At 40.0% G+C, this 19,139-nt stretch overlaps 1 protein-coding gene across 1 annotated transcript in view; it reads left to right on the forward strand.

The window, feature by feature from the left end:
• WDR64 (WD repeat domain 64) overlaps window positions 1-19,139 on the forward strand; it is a 71,167-nt gene that overhangs the window by 49,837 nt on the left and 2,191 nt on the right. The window contains 16 exon segments of the mRNA XM_040599380.1: window positions 1,124-1,136; window positions 1,139-1,207; window positions 3,419-3,567; window positions 5,516-5,612; window positions 5,615-5,638; window positions 6,956-7,125; window positions 9,478-9,609; window positions 9,611-9,657; window positions 10,544-10,740; window positions 11,932-12,008; window positions 13,614-13,829; window positions 15,212-15,254; window positions 16,488-16,669; window positions 17,987-17,996; window positions 18,031-18,126; window positions 18,781-18,830. Coding sequence (XP_040455314.1) covers window positions 1,124-1,136; window positions 1,139-1,207; window positions 3,419-3,567; window positions 5,516-5,612; window positions 5,615-5,638; window positions 6,956-7,125; window positions 9,478-9,609; window positions 9,611-9,657; window positions 10,544-10,740; window positions 11,932-12,008; window positions 13,614-13,829; window positions 15,212-15,254; window positions 16,488-16,669; window positions 17,987-17,996; window positions 18,031-18,126; window positions 18,781-18,830 — 1,572 coding nt within the window.

Genomic DNA, 19,139 nt, shown 5'->3' on the forward strand with positions numbered 1-19,139 from the left:
TGAGACACAGCTCGGTTATCCAATCCAGCTGAATATTTCACAGGGTTGTCCTGACATGTTTTATGGACTTATATTATATGGAGCATTTCATCCAAAGATTCAATGGTTTTTGTCAATGCCCACAACACTCCTGGTACTGATGGCAGCATTGTACTGACAAGCATCTTTGTGTCAAAAAGCCTAATTAAAAATCCAGCCCCACCTTTTAATAACACAGCTGAATGGATACAAATAACTTGCACAATTGCCTATATAAAATTCACCACGGTTTTGGCAGCTGAATAAAAATTGCAGGCAGATGCGATGAGAGAATAACTTTTGAGAGCACAGTAAGATTATCTTCCAGAAAAATACACTGCACTAAAAGCCATGGGACCTGAGAAATTAAATCATGATTTCTTGCAGGATTAAGAGCAGTTTGCATCGGATAGCAGTAAGTTCAACACAGCTTTTGATCAGGCAGGACACGTAAGTGTTGCTAACATATATTTATTGATGAGTAATTCTAGAGTTTAAAGCACGTGCTGTATTTTCCATTGAAACTGAAAGTAAGAGCAAATATATCTAATATATCTAGTGCTCCTTACAAGATAGTACCTCAGCTGTGGTCAGTAAGATTTGCTTTTGGAGAGTACAAGAACCATATATGCATAAAAGTGATTTTCTGCAGTGTCCTGATCCTGATTTGCTCCAACATCTGCTGTCAGTCAAAGATTTCAGGAATTCCTTTATCCAGAACCCTCTGGAATTTATCTTTGTCCTGTTGCACACCATTTGATAGTCTAGTTCAAATGCAAACTTTTAGACTATTATGTGACTGAAAAGTATGACACAATGGAGTCATCTTTTCATTGCGGAGTAGAACCAGTTCCCGGTAGATCTTGTTCCGCTGTAGACTTGTCAGGTCAAGCTTACAAAACTCAGACTTTCTGTGCTTTTTCTTCTTAGTAAAATGGGGATAAAGATACCTTTGATATTTGTCTTGCTTATTTTGGGTTGTACAATGTATAACAATGTGGTTGTCCTTGGAGGCTATAATATTACTGTCACAGAAACAAAAAGTAGTTGAAAATCCAATCACAACAACACAGTACTAGATCTTCTCCCCTCTCTCTCCTTCTAGATTTTTAGAGTGTGGATATACAGCCCCTTTCACTGCTGCAGGTATTCCATGACAATCAAGGGAGTCCTGGAGACCTTTGCCGTGGTATTTGACAGTGCTCGTGGCACACTTATCACGGGCATGTTGTTGCAGTTGGTGTCTGACAGCATGCCCCATCTCCTAGAATGCGATTTCCTTTATGATTAAATATGGCTGAAGTTGAGTACAGGAATAATGTATATAAGATGTACAGAATACTGGAAGGTAAGGGTATTTGCACATTAAGACCATTTTAAAAAGGGTCTTCTTATATATGGTGCTAATTTCAATATAGAAATATGCATGAAGGTATGCTGCGTGGGAGTTAACAGCAGGAACCAGGGGAAATGGCAAAGGCTCTTCTGAAGGCAAGTGGAGCTTTCCTTAGAAAAATCAAACTACAGATATTGTTCTGTAGCCTTGTCATTTCTTGAAAGCTACTAAGCTGCTGATCTTCCCCTAACTATTCCTCTAGCACCCTCCTCCCATTTGGGGGGCAAAGCAGCGAAGCACAGCCTCTGTGGAGCCCTCACGAGTGTATTCAAACCCCTTATTTAACTCAGTAGCTGCAGAGAGCCCCACAATCTGTGGTGACAACATGCTGCCCAATTGATCAGGAACAAAATATGGTGGGAACTCATCCCGAGGTTTCTAGGCTCCTTTTCCTGACTGGCAGCTGGGACCCTGGAACCTCTGAGGGACAAGAGCTTTGCAGGTGTCACTGAGGACGTTAACCTTCTGTATCTAAGGCAGGGACTGGAAATCGGCAGGGTTTGTCTGCCCCAGAGACATAGTGACTGAAAAAAATGAGCTTTGAACCTGTTCTGGGGCTACAGAGGCCTGAGAAATACCAGGCAAATAAGGTCTTTGGAGACAGCTTTTTCTGTCCTTGGATTAGGAACAAGAAACAAAGCTTGTCACATTTGAGAAGATGAATGTGAAACATTTTGTTTTCAGTGACCTGGTAGTTTCTGCCGAATCTTTGTGCCAACAAACTTATGCTGGAAGCCTAAATATATACACTGGACTGGAGTCCACAAGTCATTATATGTATTTAGGCATTTGGTAAGCGCTGCAAAGCTTAAGAAACTTCAGCTTCTAGGTCTTACTTAAAAAATGCCAAGAATATTAACCAGTCTAGTTTTTAAAGATTTTTAATCACTAAAGGATACAGATACAATCTTCGGTCCAAATTTAAGTCGGTGAGATTTTTAAGGCTTAGTAATATAGGGATTTTACATGGATAAATCCTTGACAAAATGAGGTAACTTTGCCCTTATAAACAATGATTGGAGCAGTGCCTAAATATCTGTAAAAATCTGGTCCTGGAGCCTGTTAATGATTCCATTAAAAGGCTAAGTGAGTGTCTTCTTGCCCCTGAAAAGGGCAACAGACTGTGGCTATATGTAGGCAAATTCATTCTCATTGCTATGTACCCAGCTTTACAGAGGAGATTTTCAGTTATTAGTTCACTAACATCCTATAAATCACGGCTCACCTTCATGCTTCATTTGAATATTGCCGTAGCTTTCCTTCCGTGCCTTTTTCCAAGCTGCTGCTGGCCTCTGTGCCTGGACTTACGCCAAGTGTTAGGCAATTTCATCCTTAGCTGCATACTCACTGCTGGCTGCTGCTCCTCTGCTGGTAGAGCTGTAGTAATATTGGAGCCGCAGTAGGAGGCTGCGTGTGTAGTCTGGCTGGTGAGCCGGCGTTGTGCAAACCCTGTCCTCTCTTTTGCCTTGTCGCCCCCATCTCCCTTTCCATCTTTGCAACCCTTCCGATACGAGAGCACTGGAAGGTGCCTGGAAAACACCATCCAAACCTGCAGTGCTGTATGAAGGAAAGTACTGGAAAGACATCATCATTGCCTGCAACTGGAATTGCTTTCTCTCTAAGAAAGCAGATAGGAGATTTTATTTCAGTGATATATATGACAATTAGAGTTTTATTTGTTTGGGTTCATTCCAGTCCATGCTAACCCACTCTGGGACTGGGGGATTTGGATTTGGAGTCAGGGTACCAAGCCCTAAAAGGTGGGCAGGTGGTTGTTTAAGGCAGGTAAATACTTAGCTGTTGTTTAACTAATGCCTTATGAGGAGCATGTGTGAATGTTTTCTGGCTTAGGGAACAGATACTCTCCAAAACCAGACAGTATTGCTTATCTTCTTCAGAACTCAAATGAACCCTATGGTTTACATAAAATCTTCTTATATCCAGGGAAATTAACTGGTACTATACACAAAATGTATATATTCTCACTCCTCTCACCCTGTGCAGGTTCAGCTGTTATTGGTATTTATTCCCCAAGTCATGGGATACAAGACATGAGACAAGTGCCATAGACACGTGAGCAAAGCGTCAGTGTTCTGGCTTACAACAGGGATTTTCACCAGATTCTCACTCTCCGCTCTGGTTCAATACTGAAGGTGACTCTAAGTTGCTACCATAAGAAAAGTTTCCTTTTTTTATTACAAATAAGTTACTGGGTAAGTAGATAAGTGATTAGTGTTTATTATTCAAAGTGTTGCTTTTGTGGCTATATCTGTGCTCATATTCTCCAGGGAAGCGATAACCATGATGAATTAACTATTTGGGTTCAGGAGGATTACTTCTCTTAGGTAACTACTTGCCTGATCTGCACTGACATAATTGCACTGCAAGCACCAGGCAGATCGAGCCAGGCTTTGGGAGGTACTGCATTTAGCTGTAATTTTATTTCCTTTGGCTGAACAGGTACACTTCAGCTGTTCCTGCAATGGATTCTTGCAAGTATAGCAATAGTAGTGAAAGTCCATTGGCTATCTACTAGGAAACACGTTAACTGCCATGATGTCAGGCTCTGCATCCAATCAATCATTTGTGCAAGCACTATTATATATTATTTTTCAATTCAGAAGGCATACCTGATAAGCTTCTCTTTAAAGTTTAGGAAGTGCTGGAGTCCCAGTCAACTTAGTAGAATATAAATGTGTACTTTAGACATTCCATGGATTGGTATAAAACACAGAAAAAGTCACTTTGTAAAAACAGAACTGTGTAAAAGATGCTGCTTTTAGATAAAAGGATTCCTTCACTAACACTGAGAAGTTTTATTGGCACATACAGCGTGCCTAAACCATAAACCCTGACTTTTATCCTCCTGTTTTGCTTCTTATTCTTTTGTCTAATCTGGTTCTCTTTGGCTAGCAGTTCTGGAGCCAATTAGCTGACCTCCTGCAGATCCTTTCCTCTTTCCAGTAATTTCCCAGAACATGTTGTTCTGAGTCTTAAGGATTTCAGGTCATACCGTGAGGGAGTAGGGTTGCATGTAATAGCCAATTAACAAGAAAAATGAAGTGATGGAGATCACTTTTCTGTCACTTTATCGCAGCTCTGTTCATGTTGAAACATTAATGAAAAGATTAAACCTGCCTATTAACTTTTCCATTTGCATTTGAACCACTAAAAAATAGCTGCCATGCGAGTGTCAGAAAACCCACAGATGAATAAAATGAATTACTGGTGTAATTAACAGTGTGACAATGATCATCAGAGGCACTGAGGACCTGCAGTTTTCATCAGCCGTTGATGGGGTTGAATGGCAAGATCTGTAGGGAGAGACAGCAGCTCTTACTGGGCCAGATGGTGATGCGTGCCGTTCCGGCAGAGAAAGGGTGGTTTGTGTAAAGGTTTACTCATTTTATACACTCGGTAAAGGTGTCATTTCTCACTGTAAAAGGTGTAATACTCACCCTGCCTTCCTTAGATCACAGTGGTTACAACACCATTACGGTTTCAAGATAGTTTTGGGCGCTTGGTGCTGCAGAAAGTCAGATCCAGACAGTGCACACGACAGGAGTGGATACTTCGTAAATCCAGCTGAATCTCAGCTACCCCATCACAGAGACCAAACTTTGTGCTGGTACATCATTATAAGGCATTGCTTAAATTCCCAAAAGGATTAGGTAATGATTGGATAAGGTTGTTCCTGTGATTTTGGACTAAATTTTTGTGAAAAGCCTCATTTTGATATTCAGCATAGAAATTATAGCTCAAACCATTTTGTCTAGTTGGATTTCTTTGCTTTTTTCACTGTAGAAACTCATTATATTTAACAACAGTCTCTCCAACTTAACAAGGGTCTTTCTCATAGCATACTAAATAGAGCCTCCCCTTGCCAGAACGGCTTCTCTGGGGAGAGGGACATTCTCAGGGAAATTACACTAGGATTTCATTAAAAGAACATGGTACTGTGCTATTTTAACAGAGAACCTATTTCACGGGATGTGAAAATTTGCTTTTGGAGATATCAGTGTTTCTCCAATTACACTGGAGCACATTGTGTGATGAGTTTTAGAGGATGTAGTATGAATAATTGTCATCTTATTTTTTCAGGTCCGGGACCTAGAAATGGGATATCCGATATAGCAGACTGAAGATGTCAATGGGCTGAAGACTGGAGTGACCTGTGCAGCCACTGAAATAAATGGGGTTTGTCCTCTACTGGGGCATGTGATGGTAAAGCAGTTAAATAATTGCCTCATTTTTATTATATTTATTTAAGATGACATATTACATGAGCAGACAGAACTCTTTGCCTTGACTGTCTCAGTGACAGAAGAGTGAATTTTGGCTTTCTTCCACGGGGGGGGGGGGGAAGTATGTACAGCTGTCAGTCTGAAGGAAAGGGGGGACGTATCTCAGTTGGGTTTTATTTGATAGGTGATTCACAGAAAGGTGATTTTTGCCTGCTTGGGCTCTGGTAATTTGCTAGGTATTGCTCTCTGGAAGACTATCTTCAAAGCTTTTGGTCTGAAAAGGCATTTCCTTATAGGATTTAGGACCTAGATCTGTAACTAAATAGCTGCAGATGGAGAATGATAGGTTTTCAGTTTTGTATCTAAGTATCTAAGCTCAATTTTATGGTGTCTACAGGCAGTGCACACTATGTGTGTGTGTGTGTATATATATATGCATGTTTCCTGATTTTTTCACGTGTTATTTTTGGTGCATCAGTTTTAGGTAATGTGACAAGACCTCTTCAATACACAAGTGCTACAGTGAATTCTGCAACAAATTTTAATATTTTTGTAATTTGTTAACGTAACGGAATAATTCTTCTCACATTCAGACGTTCAAGAGTGTACACTTCTGAAGTGTTAAAATATATAAAATATGTGAAAGCTACCTCACGTAAAAGGGAGATGGCCTTTTCCACACAGCATACTGGCTAATGTTTCTTGTTTATACGTGGGAGCAGAGACCACACCCTTTATAGATCTTAAGAGGATGACAGGTGAATCAAGTCCTACAAATTGAAGTCATATGTAATAACTGCTTCACTTTAGATAATGCTGTAGCTCCTTCCCTCCACTAGTTGCGTGGACAAGTCCAGCCACCAGGTCCCTCTGCCCCTTGCTGTAGCTCAGCACCTGAAGTCTCCTGTCTGACAGCTCCCACTCATCTTGCTCTCCGACTCCTTTAAAGTAAAAGATTTAAAATATTGTTGTTGTTATCGACGGTGTTTACCCTGTTTAAAGAGTCCAGAAGCAGAAGATAGATAGTGGTCTATTGTCCTGGGCTGCAGCATAAAATAGACATGGAAAAAAGATGGAAAAATGGTGGGGCTAATGGTGAAGATGTTTTCTGCTAAGTTCTGTGCCCCTAAGGGTGCTGTTACAGCTTTTGAAAGACCAGTGACCTAGCTCTGAACCTTCAACTGGATTTTCTTTTTTCTCCATTCCCTATTTGATCCAGTTCAAGTTTCTGACTCTGAAGCACAGGTTACTGCTGGAAGTTCATTCCCTTTTGTTTATCTTTCTCATTTGTGTGTAGGAACAGTGAAAATCTGGAAGTTTGAAAGTAAGCAGGACTTTAAAGCCTTGCCTTTGGCCCAGCACAGCAAAAATGAGTGTCATCTGCTGAAGACAGTTTCCCTGAAGGCTAATGAGAGCCGACATGCACTTCTGGTTTTGGAGCAGAGTGGGAAGATGAAAATCATTCAGGTTTTTCAAATATACTTTATTTTTTTTTCTGATTTCATTTGGTAGCTCCTAATTTTTTGTGGCAAAATAGGACTTTTTCATTAATTAGTAGATAAACGAGAAACTTTCTGCATTTGCACTTCTTTCTGCACTTCAATCCACTTTCTGCATGTCATCAAATCAGCTTTCTGCCTTTCCATCTATGTGCCAGTATGTTCATTAGTCCATTGCTGGTTTTCAGCATTCTGATCATTTCTTTCCTTGCATTTGCTTTTCTGTTTGTGATGTTCCAGTAGTTATAGATCCTTTAAAGTAAAAGCTTTAAAATATTGTTGTTATAGGGAGTGTTTACCCTGTTTAAAGAGTTTCTAGTTCACCAGCAGCTGAGGCTGGTTAGAACTATTCCTACAAATCCTGTTGATGTATTTAGTGCCTGCGCACTGGTTAGAGCCCTGCTTGGTAACAGCACTCGGGTCTAGGGCCGTGTTCTCATGAGGCAGCTGTACCTTCTGCTCCTTCACCACTGCTTTGCAGCCGTAGCACGCTCCTTGGGCAGTGGCAGGCACAGCATCACCTTCCCAGGTTCCGGACACTGTCCTTCGCCGCAATCACTGCCCCAGCCCAGCAGCTGAGCCCTCGCTCGGGAATTGCTGACCCGGGTGTCCCGTCACTCGCATGCCATAGAGGATCCACGGAACATTCACTAACAGGAGTCTCCCATGGCTCAGAATTCAGTTTCACAAACCTCAGAGGCCTCAGACTTACACAAGTCTGTTATTCTGAAGGTTTTTGACTGCAGCCTAATATCCCTCTTGGTATATTTTCCTTCTGTGGAGGGTAGGTGACTATGGTGTTGTCCTGCAAAAACCCTTCAATATTGGAGAATTTTTTGGCTGAAGGATTTAATTTTTTTTCCCCAAAAATTACTAATTAAGACAGTGGCTGCTTAAGAACTGATACAAAGAAACAAGACAGTGATAAATCAGATTTATTTGCACGGCTTGATTTTTAGAGTCTACTCTCTGTTCCCTTCAGCTAAAATTAACAGGATGCATTTGGAATTCGCAATAATTATGGTTTCATTTCTCAGACAAACTGTGTTTCTGAAGCATTTTCTTCCTCAAATTGGAATGTTCTACTTGGGACAAAATTCTCCTTCTGAAACTTTAAATTCACTATGTGCAAGGGACAAAGGTTGTGGGGAGAAGTATTAAGTTTAACTAGACAGATGATACCTCTAAGAGAAAAAAACATACAAGCTCTCGTCTTGGTAAATAATTTATTACCTTTGAGCATCCTGCTCATAAAAAGCTTTTTTATACAGAGTTTGCTTTTGATATTTAGATTTTTCTGAAATGCTAGTCAGACCAATTGCCCCCCATGTTATTACTGAAATTGTTAGATCATTCACTCAGTGTAAATATATCCCTTGCCAAACACGTTGGTGAGGAGTTGAATCTCCTCCAAGTCTTTCTGAAACTAAGTATATCAATACTGTTTCATGTAGTTGCAGAACTACTTTTTTATACAGATGTTTCAGTGATGGTGAGAAATGCAGGTAGTTGTTGTTATTATTATTTTTAGCTTTTTTAAGAGGCTCTGGATATAGTAGCTAGCAAGGTGAACTTGAGTAGCACCCCAAAACCGGTTCATCCTTTGCAGGAATCGACTACAGATCTCTCAATTTTTAGTCCTTCCTCCAAGGTATTTCTAGTTTGATACACTTAACATCATAAGATTTACTAAAATCTTAATCATTGCTTCATTCTGGAGTTCAAGACATCTATGAAAACAGTAGAAAACCTCAGGAGCTGATTTCAGTAACACTTCCCAAAATGGACAGAAATATCAAAGTTAAAGCAGAAACTAGATACTGAAGTGAATTTCTTTCAGTCGGGAAAACAATGAAGGTAACTCCTGGTAGCCTCTAGGCACATGGAATCAGTTCTAGGGGAGGAATCAATGACTCAAGGCCACGGCTGAACTGTGGCGGCTTCTTCTCGCACAGTTGGAACAGGCACCAGTTTTGCTGGTATGTTAGGTATGAACTGGGGGCGAGCAACGTTAATAAAACAAGCAGCTGTAACTGAAGAGACAACTTACTTTAAGGGGGTAGTTAAAGGGAACGAAGCCAAGAGCTCACTCTGAACTCCTCAGCTGGACAGCTTCTAATATCACGGTAGGTAATTTAAAGAGAGCTGCAGGATCTCTGGCTGGCTCTTCAGTTTGCAGGGTAGGCATATGCTAGGTGATACCTGCAACAGTTTTTGTGGTTTGGCACAGAAAACAAGCTTTTGACACACACACTTGCAGATAATTTCCTTATTATTAGAGAAATCCTTTCCTCTTTCATTAAGTCAATTATTTTAACAGAGTAACCCAGTCCAGACCTATCTATATGTCACATGGGTGCTTCCTGAGGCACTGTTGTTTCCATGAAGGAATCCAGTTGTGTCTCTGTCACTGAAGCCTGACACCTTATAAACACATGATTTTTTTTCTGAATATTCAGCTGCTGTCTGACACCAGTTCTCTGGAGAGTGACACAGAGAAGCACTTCAAAATTCCACATCTTTTACAGAAGATTAGAAAGTAAAATGTTTACTGCGCCCTCAATGATTTCATCTTTTAGCCACAGGATAGGAACCAAATAAGTATTCCAAACTTTTCTGTACATTGAAGGTCTAAGATAAGTCATGCCAGAAAGTGATCGTTTCTAAGGGCTATATCTACTTAATAATCTGTTTCACAGTTGTTGCCATGATTAAGCAGCTGCTGTGAACACACCCTTCACATTCCTGCACAAAACAGTAAGTTGATGTTCTTGTATAAAGCCTGGAAATGAAATGTCATTCGCCGCTACAGCTAGAGTGACCTTCCGTGGTGGTGGCACACAGACATCAAGCTGGCTGTTACAGTGATTCCATTTTCTCTTCTAACTGCTTTGGTAAAATACAATGTTAAATTTCTCTTTCAGTGTTGACCAATTTAACTTGAATATTCCATGAGACCTGGGTGGTGTTTCGTATAATTTATCTAGATCTGTAACAGATCTGGGTGATGCTTCTGGAAGGCCATTCTCTCTCTGTTCAGCGACTTATTCCTTTAACCTGATTCCAGCATCTCCACTGATACCTGCTCCTGATCAATCTTCAGTTCTTGCAGCTGTTTTTACATGCTCTAATTGCAACTGTGCTGTAGGGAGCAGGTCAGGTTGGCAGGTGGAGGGCCCTGTCCCGGGCAGCAGGGAGTCTCCCAGTACTATCCATCACTCCCTGCTTCCTTCTGGTGCTTCCGTGAAGAGCAAATACAACAGTATCAGTTGTTGTAGACACTGTTAATTTAGGCATTTTGTTAAATCAACAGTTCAAATATTTCACACTCTAGTGTCCACGGTGTTCCTACTCTTTTTTTTTTTTTTTTATGTTTTTTTGTAGATTTTTGTACCATCTGTGAGGATGAAGCATTTTGATGTTTTAAAAGTAGAAGGATGCAGTTTGATAGCTACAGGAAGTGCAAATGGTGCAATAATTTTGTGGGATAAATATTGCTTTCATGGGGGCGTTTTGATCTCCAGTATTCGTACAAACTTTTCAAATGGCACAGCAGAAATCCTGAGATACCTGGCTATAAAGGGTGATGGATGGAAAAACAGGATTTAAAGTAGCAGTTTATGTGCCCCCCACTCCCTCCCGTTTCAGATGGCTTTGCTACCTCGTCCTGACATTGCAGGTAGGAGAAGTGATCATTTGGGGAAGGGATGATGTAATTAAGAATAATGTGTTAGCATAACTCAGCACTGCCACTCTCACTATGTAAGTCACTCTGTCACTGACTAGAGGCTGCTACTGAGCTGTAGGCACATCCTTATTTTGGATGTTTCATGTTTGGGAGGACACCTGGAAATAACACTACTTCAGATGATAACGGCAGATGAGTGTCGGTATCAGTGGCTGTACCCACAAGACTACAAGCCACATTCAACAAGGAGAAATCTCAAGTGATGTTGGAGGTTTGGGAGTAAAAATCTTTCACAGAAAGAAACAAGAAGTGAGCATAGGATGGTTCCAGATATTCTCATGCGGATTAGGCTGCTACACCAGGGAAGTGAACAATGACATGTCTGGTTAGACCGAGTGGAGCAGCACGGCAGTATTTCTGTGTTGGTGATGGAACACATGCCTCTGAAGACCATACAAAGTCAGTATTTAACTGTCCTACCCCATAGTCTCACAGCATCCTTCATGTGTAAAATTGGCATGTTTGTGAGAAAGTGAGCTGAGTTTTTCTGTACCAAGGGAAATAATCAAAACTGAAATGCAGTTCTGGCTGTGACTCCTCCTTTGCTTTTGTCTCCCCATATATGAGGGAGGTAATTCACGTGGAAGCATGGAGGACAGAAAAGTCAGTGCTTTGTAAGTAGACACTTAAGGTTTGTAAGAACCAGGGTTCAAACGACTGGTTTGAATGCCAGAAGCAAGTCACTTTTCTAACATTAACTTAGCTAGGTAACTTCAACAGAAGTTACTTTACTTTTCTCTTAAATACTAATTCTTAAGAAAATACTTGGCTGAATGAAATGTTCATCATTCCATGAGGCTTCTGTATTTCCTGGTACAGGCACGTTCTGTACCTACTCCTCACTGGCATTTATCCACTAGAACTGATTAACTGATTCTGAAAAACTGTGTCTAAAACTTTCAGGTGACATGCATTCTGGGAAATGAAATGTTTAATTTTTTAGATTACAAATAAAGTCTGCAATTTTGGGGGGGGAATAATATGCAACCCATCTGACACATCCTGTACAAACATCTTTCTTTTCAGGTGTCAAATTAATGAAGACAGCCAGGCTTCGGTTCTTCAAGCACCTGGAGTCAATGCCGTGTTATTCCTTGTACATGGTGCTTTGTCTTTGAGGTAACTGTGTGCATTTTATCTTCCCTCATGACAGGCACAGTGATTTGGAATTCTGTTGTAGTAAACTGATGTAATCTTTGTCCAAGATACCTGATATAATTGAGATGTTCTTTGTATTTCATCAAGTCAAGTTCAAACAGTTAATTGGCTTTCCCATCCTTAAACTTTTTTAATGCTTATCAATCCATATGTGCTCTTTTTTTACCACTCCACCGAGTTAACCTTTTATCCTCTGAATGACCTCATAAGTCGCAATTTTGTTGAAGAATTCACCTTTTGTCAGGTATCAGTTTTCCTGTGTACTGTACCTTCTCTTCTTTGATTCTTATCTCTGTGAGATAACTGTGGCAGCAGGCATTTTTTTTGTTTCAAACCTGATCCAATCCTCAAGCTATTAATACTCTCAGCAAAGAAAGAGAGGCAAGCTCACTGAAGCGTGCAGCCTCAAGTCATCTTAAAGAAAACTAGAGGCTGGCATAGGTTGGTAGTGTTGGGTGGAGAACAGAATTCTGGACAAATTGCTCATTTTGAGAGAAAGTCATTGCACCTGTAACATAAGTTACAGAAGTTAGATGTAGCATAAGTTAAGAAGTGCCTCTCTTCCGATGGATATGCAAAGGCAATGGCAGCCAAAAGGACTCAGTATGGCTTAAATACTTACGTGGATTTAAAGTCTTAAGCAATTAGGCAGGTTTTTTGCTCTCCTGAATCGTAAGAATGGTTAATGGTCTTACGTTGCTTTAAAACCTTCAAGTAGCTTATGCATTACCGCACTCCTACACGTAGCAGTGCCATTTAATTGAACATAAATTTACTTTTTGATGTTATCGTTTAATGATTAGTTTAAGAAATCCTACATACATTAAAAATGTGGTGGTTCCAATTAAAAAGTAGAATTTTTAATAAATCAAGAAAAGTTCTGATTATGCTCAAGCAGGAGGATCCTACAATGACTTGGAATCATATAACGTTAGAAAGTTTTGGATGTACTGGTAAGGCACCTGAATGAATTTGACTGTGATCATATATACACACACAGTGTCCAAGAACGCTAACAAGTTTTTCAAATCAAACACTGAAAAATTATGAAGTCATGGCCACCCGTCCAAATTTAAGTGGGTTACTCCAGCTGCATACTTTCTATATGGGTTCTACATTATCCCAGTTATTCAGATACTCTTACCCAAAACAGAGCAGCTGTGACCTTGCTGTAAGTTATGTGGCAAGACCCTCTCACGAGCACAGTCAGAACTCTCCTTGACTCAGAAACACAAACATTGAAGACCACATCCAAATAATTTTCCTGAGTTTCTTCCACAGAATCCCATTTCTGAGAATTTTCTTAACAGATTGAAAATGAGTTTCTATAATTAACTGAAAACTACTTGCAGAGCGAAACGCTGTGTAAAGTGAAATGGAATAAGCCACTGGCGTGTACTGAATTCTTCCCCTTCATTTCCTGAGGGTGAACACCAGTGTTAATTTTGATTGACTATGGATTTAATTTGCTCAAAACTCCTAACAGGAGAGGTTGGCTGTGTAATATGCAAATACCTCCTAGTTACTTGGATAAATTTCTAAAACACTAGAAGTCTAAAAGTCTGACCACTTCAGGCAGTATTTTATTATGCTTTATTAGACTGGATGATGTTGATTTCCAGATAGCAAACAGTATCTTCAAGAATGTCAGTGATCTCCAACAATTTCTTTCACACAGGAAAATTAGTTCCCTGCCCTCTACTACTGCAAGGAGCGATGGCAGTGCCATCTCAGAGCACAAGGGCAGTTCTTTGAACCTACATAAGGTGGGTACAGTGGCTTCATGGATTCAGTAGCATTCAAAACAAATTTCTGTTTTCCTTTTGGTTTCGGTTTTAAAATCCTGTAGCTTACTAAAATCCCTTCGTAAAGCCATGCACAAAACTAAATAGCAAGAGTTACAGAGAAATGAACTTCGTTCACCTAAGCTGAATGAGGCGGGGAATTAAGAATACATTCTGTCAGTCAGCTGGCTCTGGATACATGGAGTAGCTGACTATCGAAGTGTTCATCGGATGCTTATGACTAGCAATTCCGACTTTGAAATGGGGTATAGAAGAACTCAAAGGGGAAGGTAAAATAGATAAATCATGAAGTACTTGAAGAAAAGTGGAACCACATCTACCTTGCAGCCACACTTGCTTAGATACATCTCTTAAATGACAATGATTATTTTTTTATTTATTTATTTACCATCAAGATGTTAGTGTCTCTGTGTATTTTTACTAAGGATAGCATTATGATTTTTATGACACTTTTTCCCCTTTTATGCCAGAGGAACATGCTGTATTTGCAGAGTAACAAATCGCAAGTAGGCAAAAAGAGGAAAATCCTGCTACCTCTCAAATCCTTTCCATCATGTTGTTCCAGCAGAGCATGGCACTTCCATAGATTCCCAAGTAGACACAGGCCTGTCATCCACAAAATAAATTATATAATACCTTGTGCTATGCAGTTGTCAGAATAACAAAACGGATAGGCATCTGCAGCTCAAAAAGATCCCTAGAAGCCCAACACATCACACCTTGTACAGATCAATAGATAGGATGAGATTGAAGTGGCTTGTCCTCTTCTAAGATACCTCAGACACTCGTGGCTGCATAGTTTTTCCTGCCTTAATTGACTTGGCAATTTTTGAGGCCAGTATACTGATTGCTGTCAGCCTCGGGGATCCCCACAAGCCTATATAGCAAGGCACATATGAAGGACTGTGACAATTCTCATGCTGAAGATGCAGATGGGAGTAACTGCTGTTGCTATTTATGCGTTTTGTCCATCTTTGATCAAGGCAGTCACAAGACTCAGTTCTGAGTTAAACTGAGATCTAGGTTACATTCACGTGGCTGTAAGTGATCACTTTGCTTCTTCTAATAAATCAGTGCCATTCAGCCAAATTTGCCTTTAGCATGCTCCTAAATTCCAATTAATTTCATTTGTGATTTGTTCATCTGTGATTTTGATTCTCTTCAGATTAAATATTTCTTGTTTTCACTCAGTGCTTCCAAAACTGAATGGAAATTGGGGCAATATTTAAATCCTTCAACTAAAACCAATTAAGTTCTTAAAATAATTTCAGCTAGAGAACTGTTCTGTACTTAGACCCAAGTTCAGTTTTTTAATTCTGTTACATTTTATTCCTTGCTTTTAGGAAGATTTAGAAAGTGAGGGAATCAATACTCAGATAAAAAAAGGTATGGAAGGATGTTTTTCATTCTCTTTCTTGTTGATCCGTGAGTTCTGCCCAGATTACTATAGAAACTGAGTTTGTCAGTTTGTCTTGCAAACTGTCTTTTGAATAATTGGGATACCATTGATATGTGGATAACACACCTAAACATCTGCACCCTCCTGATCTGCAGTTATATCCCAAAAGCCAGGCCATGATGCAGCATATGCAAGGGCTTCATTGCTGGTTTTCCTAAATAGACACGACACTGAAAAACTGAAAACCTTGAAGGATGCGGGAATGACAACTTTACACACTTTCCATAAATATTTGAACAATGGATTATTAAAATGGTATAGCAAGAGCCAACTTGAGATAAGTATGAGTGAATGGCCTCACAGGCATAATCTTCAAAAGCAGATGAAATTTTAGAAGGAAAAATCTTCCCTATAGTACAAAACCAACAGAAACAAGAGAGTGCCAAGTGCTTAAGAGTTAAAGCTGTGCAAATGGAGTCAGTGAATTTGCAAGAAGCCAATTCTCTAGAGTCTTTTGAACCCTTTAGACATCCTCTGCTGGAAAGCAGACTTTTTCAATAACAAGAAATTTGATTATCTGAAATGTGGATTTAAGCTGAATTTCTTTGGCAAAGAAAAAATGCCCCAAAAACAGAATATCCCTAAGCCTTGTAGCTGCCCAATGAAACAGACACTCATGTTAGATCCTGCACCCACTGAATGCCTATTTCACCGAGGACCTTCATGGGACCCCCCAGCATCTCCAACTCTGGGGAAGCCACAGCAGGAATTCAAACAAAGGTTCTCTGTGACCACCACCTTGTGTTTAACAAAAGTTTTGAAGTAAGTATACAAATCTCTGATCCCAGAATTATTAAGTGTCATTCAGTTACTAAACCTCACCTTATTGCTGAATTTATAGTAATCTCCAGAAGCCTCCTGCAGAGACTGCAGAACTGCCTCTCAGCCACCCTGGTGACCATTGACTTGCACTCCTCCACTCTCACTGGTGCTTGCTGTTTCGGTAAAATCTGTTGCTCTGCTCTAAATTACATTCCCCCACACCATGGAGCAATAGTTCAGGCTGGTTTAGATAAGATCATGAAGATTGTTCTGATTTCTTTTCAGCTGTCTCTTATCCATATCTGTAATGTTTTCAGAGTAATGCCATCTCAGTGAAGGAGTTTGTTTTCAAATTTACTTTTTTTCCTAGTGTTATGCGATTTCTGTGCATTCAAAAGCAATACTAAAAATTGTTGAGAAAACGTATGATCATTTGTGTTCCAAAGCAGAAGGCACAACTAGGTCTAAGAATATCCAGTACTTGAAGATGAATGTACAGTTATCCAAAGCTGTAGCAGGACACTCACCAGTACTGGCTTCTGCTCATGAACATGGTTGTATCTGCCTAGGGAATATTTGGGTAGCTATTTGAATGTCTTCGGGATGGGGTAGGACCATTAAGAAGATAATTCTACTAGTCTTCAGAAACATGCTATTTAACTAGCAATTGCAGCAGCAGATATTTTATTGCATTTTTTGGTTGAAAGGTTCTTCCATGGATGTAAATTAGTTCTGCTTTAATAACTGTAGCAGGGAGTAATGACAAGTGGAAAAATGGAAGAATCATGATTTGAAAAAATGATAACGAAAATTCACTATAAATTTACGTTAAAGTCTATAACTTAATTTTTCACACACAACATTTACCTTCTAAGAAAGGATGATGATAAGCAAGTGTCCTACTCTCAGAAGAAGAAGAATATGTCTGGAACATTGCACAAGCCAGCTAGCACTAGTAGGGTAACAAATCAGGAGAGAATAATATCCTAACACACAGTGTCTACAGCTGTAATCAGCTTGTAAAGCCAGGCACGCAACAGAATGCTGATGACTTAGTTGTCCTATCACCTCAGATCTGTAAGGCTCTATTCCAGAAAACATTACTCTAACCAAGAGATACAGAGTAAATACAGCAAGAAGGGGGAGTACCGTCATATGGCTGGGTAATGTTGGTCCTTGTGGCAGGCAGCGCCCACAACACATCAGCCATGTAAGGCTTTAACAGGAATCCCAGCAGAAGCAAGTCATAGGGAGAATTTTTCAGAAAGGTGGTGATGCAGCTTTGATGTTTTATGCAAAAATAGAACACGATGGTGAATGTCCCCAGGCGCAGTAGGTGTGGGCTTTGCTGGGTTTTGTTGTCTTTACAGTTGATGTGTTAGTGTGCTTAGATTCCTGTAAGGACCTCCAAATTCAGCTGACGGTGATGTCAGCGTGAGCATGATTGGCATGCATTACGTGGATGACACAGTCAAGAATGTCCTTATCATTCTCCCTTACTTCCTCCCAGACCTAAAGAGGCAGTAAGGCAGAGTCTATTGGTGCTTACTTGAAAAATAGAAGTTGGTGAAGGAGACTTCATGGGCCCATTTGCAGCAAGAAACAACATCTCAGTAGCAAATGAGATGCATACTGGTGATATTCCACAGCAAATGAGAGGTAAATGGTGAAGCAGAGATAGGTACAGCTAGACTGAATTGCCTGGAAAGTGAAATAGCTTGTTCTTTTGATGCAGGAGAGAGAGCAGTCCAGAAGAATACACCCCAGCTACCTTGGTCATTCAGTCATTTAGCAGCTTTCTGAATACATGAGCCGAGTAATATTGAATAGGTCAAATAGATCAAGTGACACTCAGCTTCTGATGCATCGATTTTTTTTTTGTTTTGTTATTATAAAGAGAAATATGTGTTTATTTATTGTTTGTTTATTTTATGGAAACAGTGAAAGGACTTGTGCCATATTCAAAATATCCTTCCATTCCTCTGACAGCACTATGTACAGGCATCTCCACTAAAATGCTTTTGGCAGGCAGTAAGAGTGAGTAACATGTTAAGTCATTCTGTTCAGGACAGTCTGTAGGGCCACAAAATATCATGCTGTAAATGTGCCAGAAATATGGAAATGAAGGTCCAAATGCTGCCAAACTTTCTGCAGTAAAGCTATGATTAAATAATTGAAAAAGGTATTTTCTAATATGAAAGGATGGTAGATTAAAGCTTTGTGTTAATAGTATTATCAGTAGAATTCTTTTCATAAAAGACATTACAATTTTCTTCACTCACAAGCCTTGCATATACTTTCCATCTGAATTACTGTATTAATACCAAGGGCAAAGATTATTGCTAAGAACAAGCAAAAATTTCATATCTGTGGTAAAAAAACTAAATAAAAAACCCTGCAGCTTCCACTGGACCATGATTCAGACCCTGATATGGAGTGTGCAGTAATGGCTTCAGCAGTTTGCTGCTATATAAGGGAGGAAAGCACATGTGGTCTCTGCAAGCCGTTCGTTGTTAGACTTTTAAATTCACACCAAATCTGGCTTTCAATTGGCAGAAAGTCCAACAGTTTATCTGCTGTCTAATTCTCCTCCAAACCTTTAGAATCAGCCTGGCAATTTTCCTCTTCTGCATCTCTCATATGAGATTGCTGTCTGTTACTGTGTCACTTTGCTTCTAAAATACCTGTTAGAACTCTTTCCTGCCACCTTCCTGCTCTTATGCGGTCAGAAGCTGGATGGAGTAAGTTGGGGGTTTTCCCCCATTTATTTCAAAACTGAGCTGTAGCTTGACGTTGATGCTGAAAATGAGGAGGAATTTCCACTCCCCACTGACTCAAAGCAGTAAATGGGTCCAGGAAGGCAGCATGCACTGAACAGGACTTTAATTAGTTGTGAAAAAGTATCTACCCTATTACCAATCATCTGATACTCTCCCTTTGTTCTTTTGTGCCTGTGCCGCTGTGTATTTGCTTTTCATGTTTTCCGCACTCTCTTCTCTTTTATCTGCAGTGCTACTGCCAATTCCGTGTTCCCATTACAGATTTTTCCT

The sequence above is a fragment of the Falco naumanni genome, chromosome 6, assembly GCF_017639655.2.
Source record: "Falco naumanni isolate bFalNau1 chromosome 6, bFalNau1.pat, whole genome shotgun sequence".
Classification (NCBI taxonomy): domain Eukaryota; kingdom Metazoa; phylum Chordata; class Aves; order Falconiformes; family Falconidae; genus Falco; species Falco naumanni.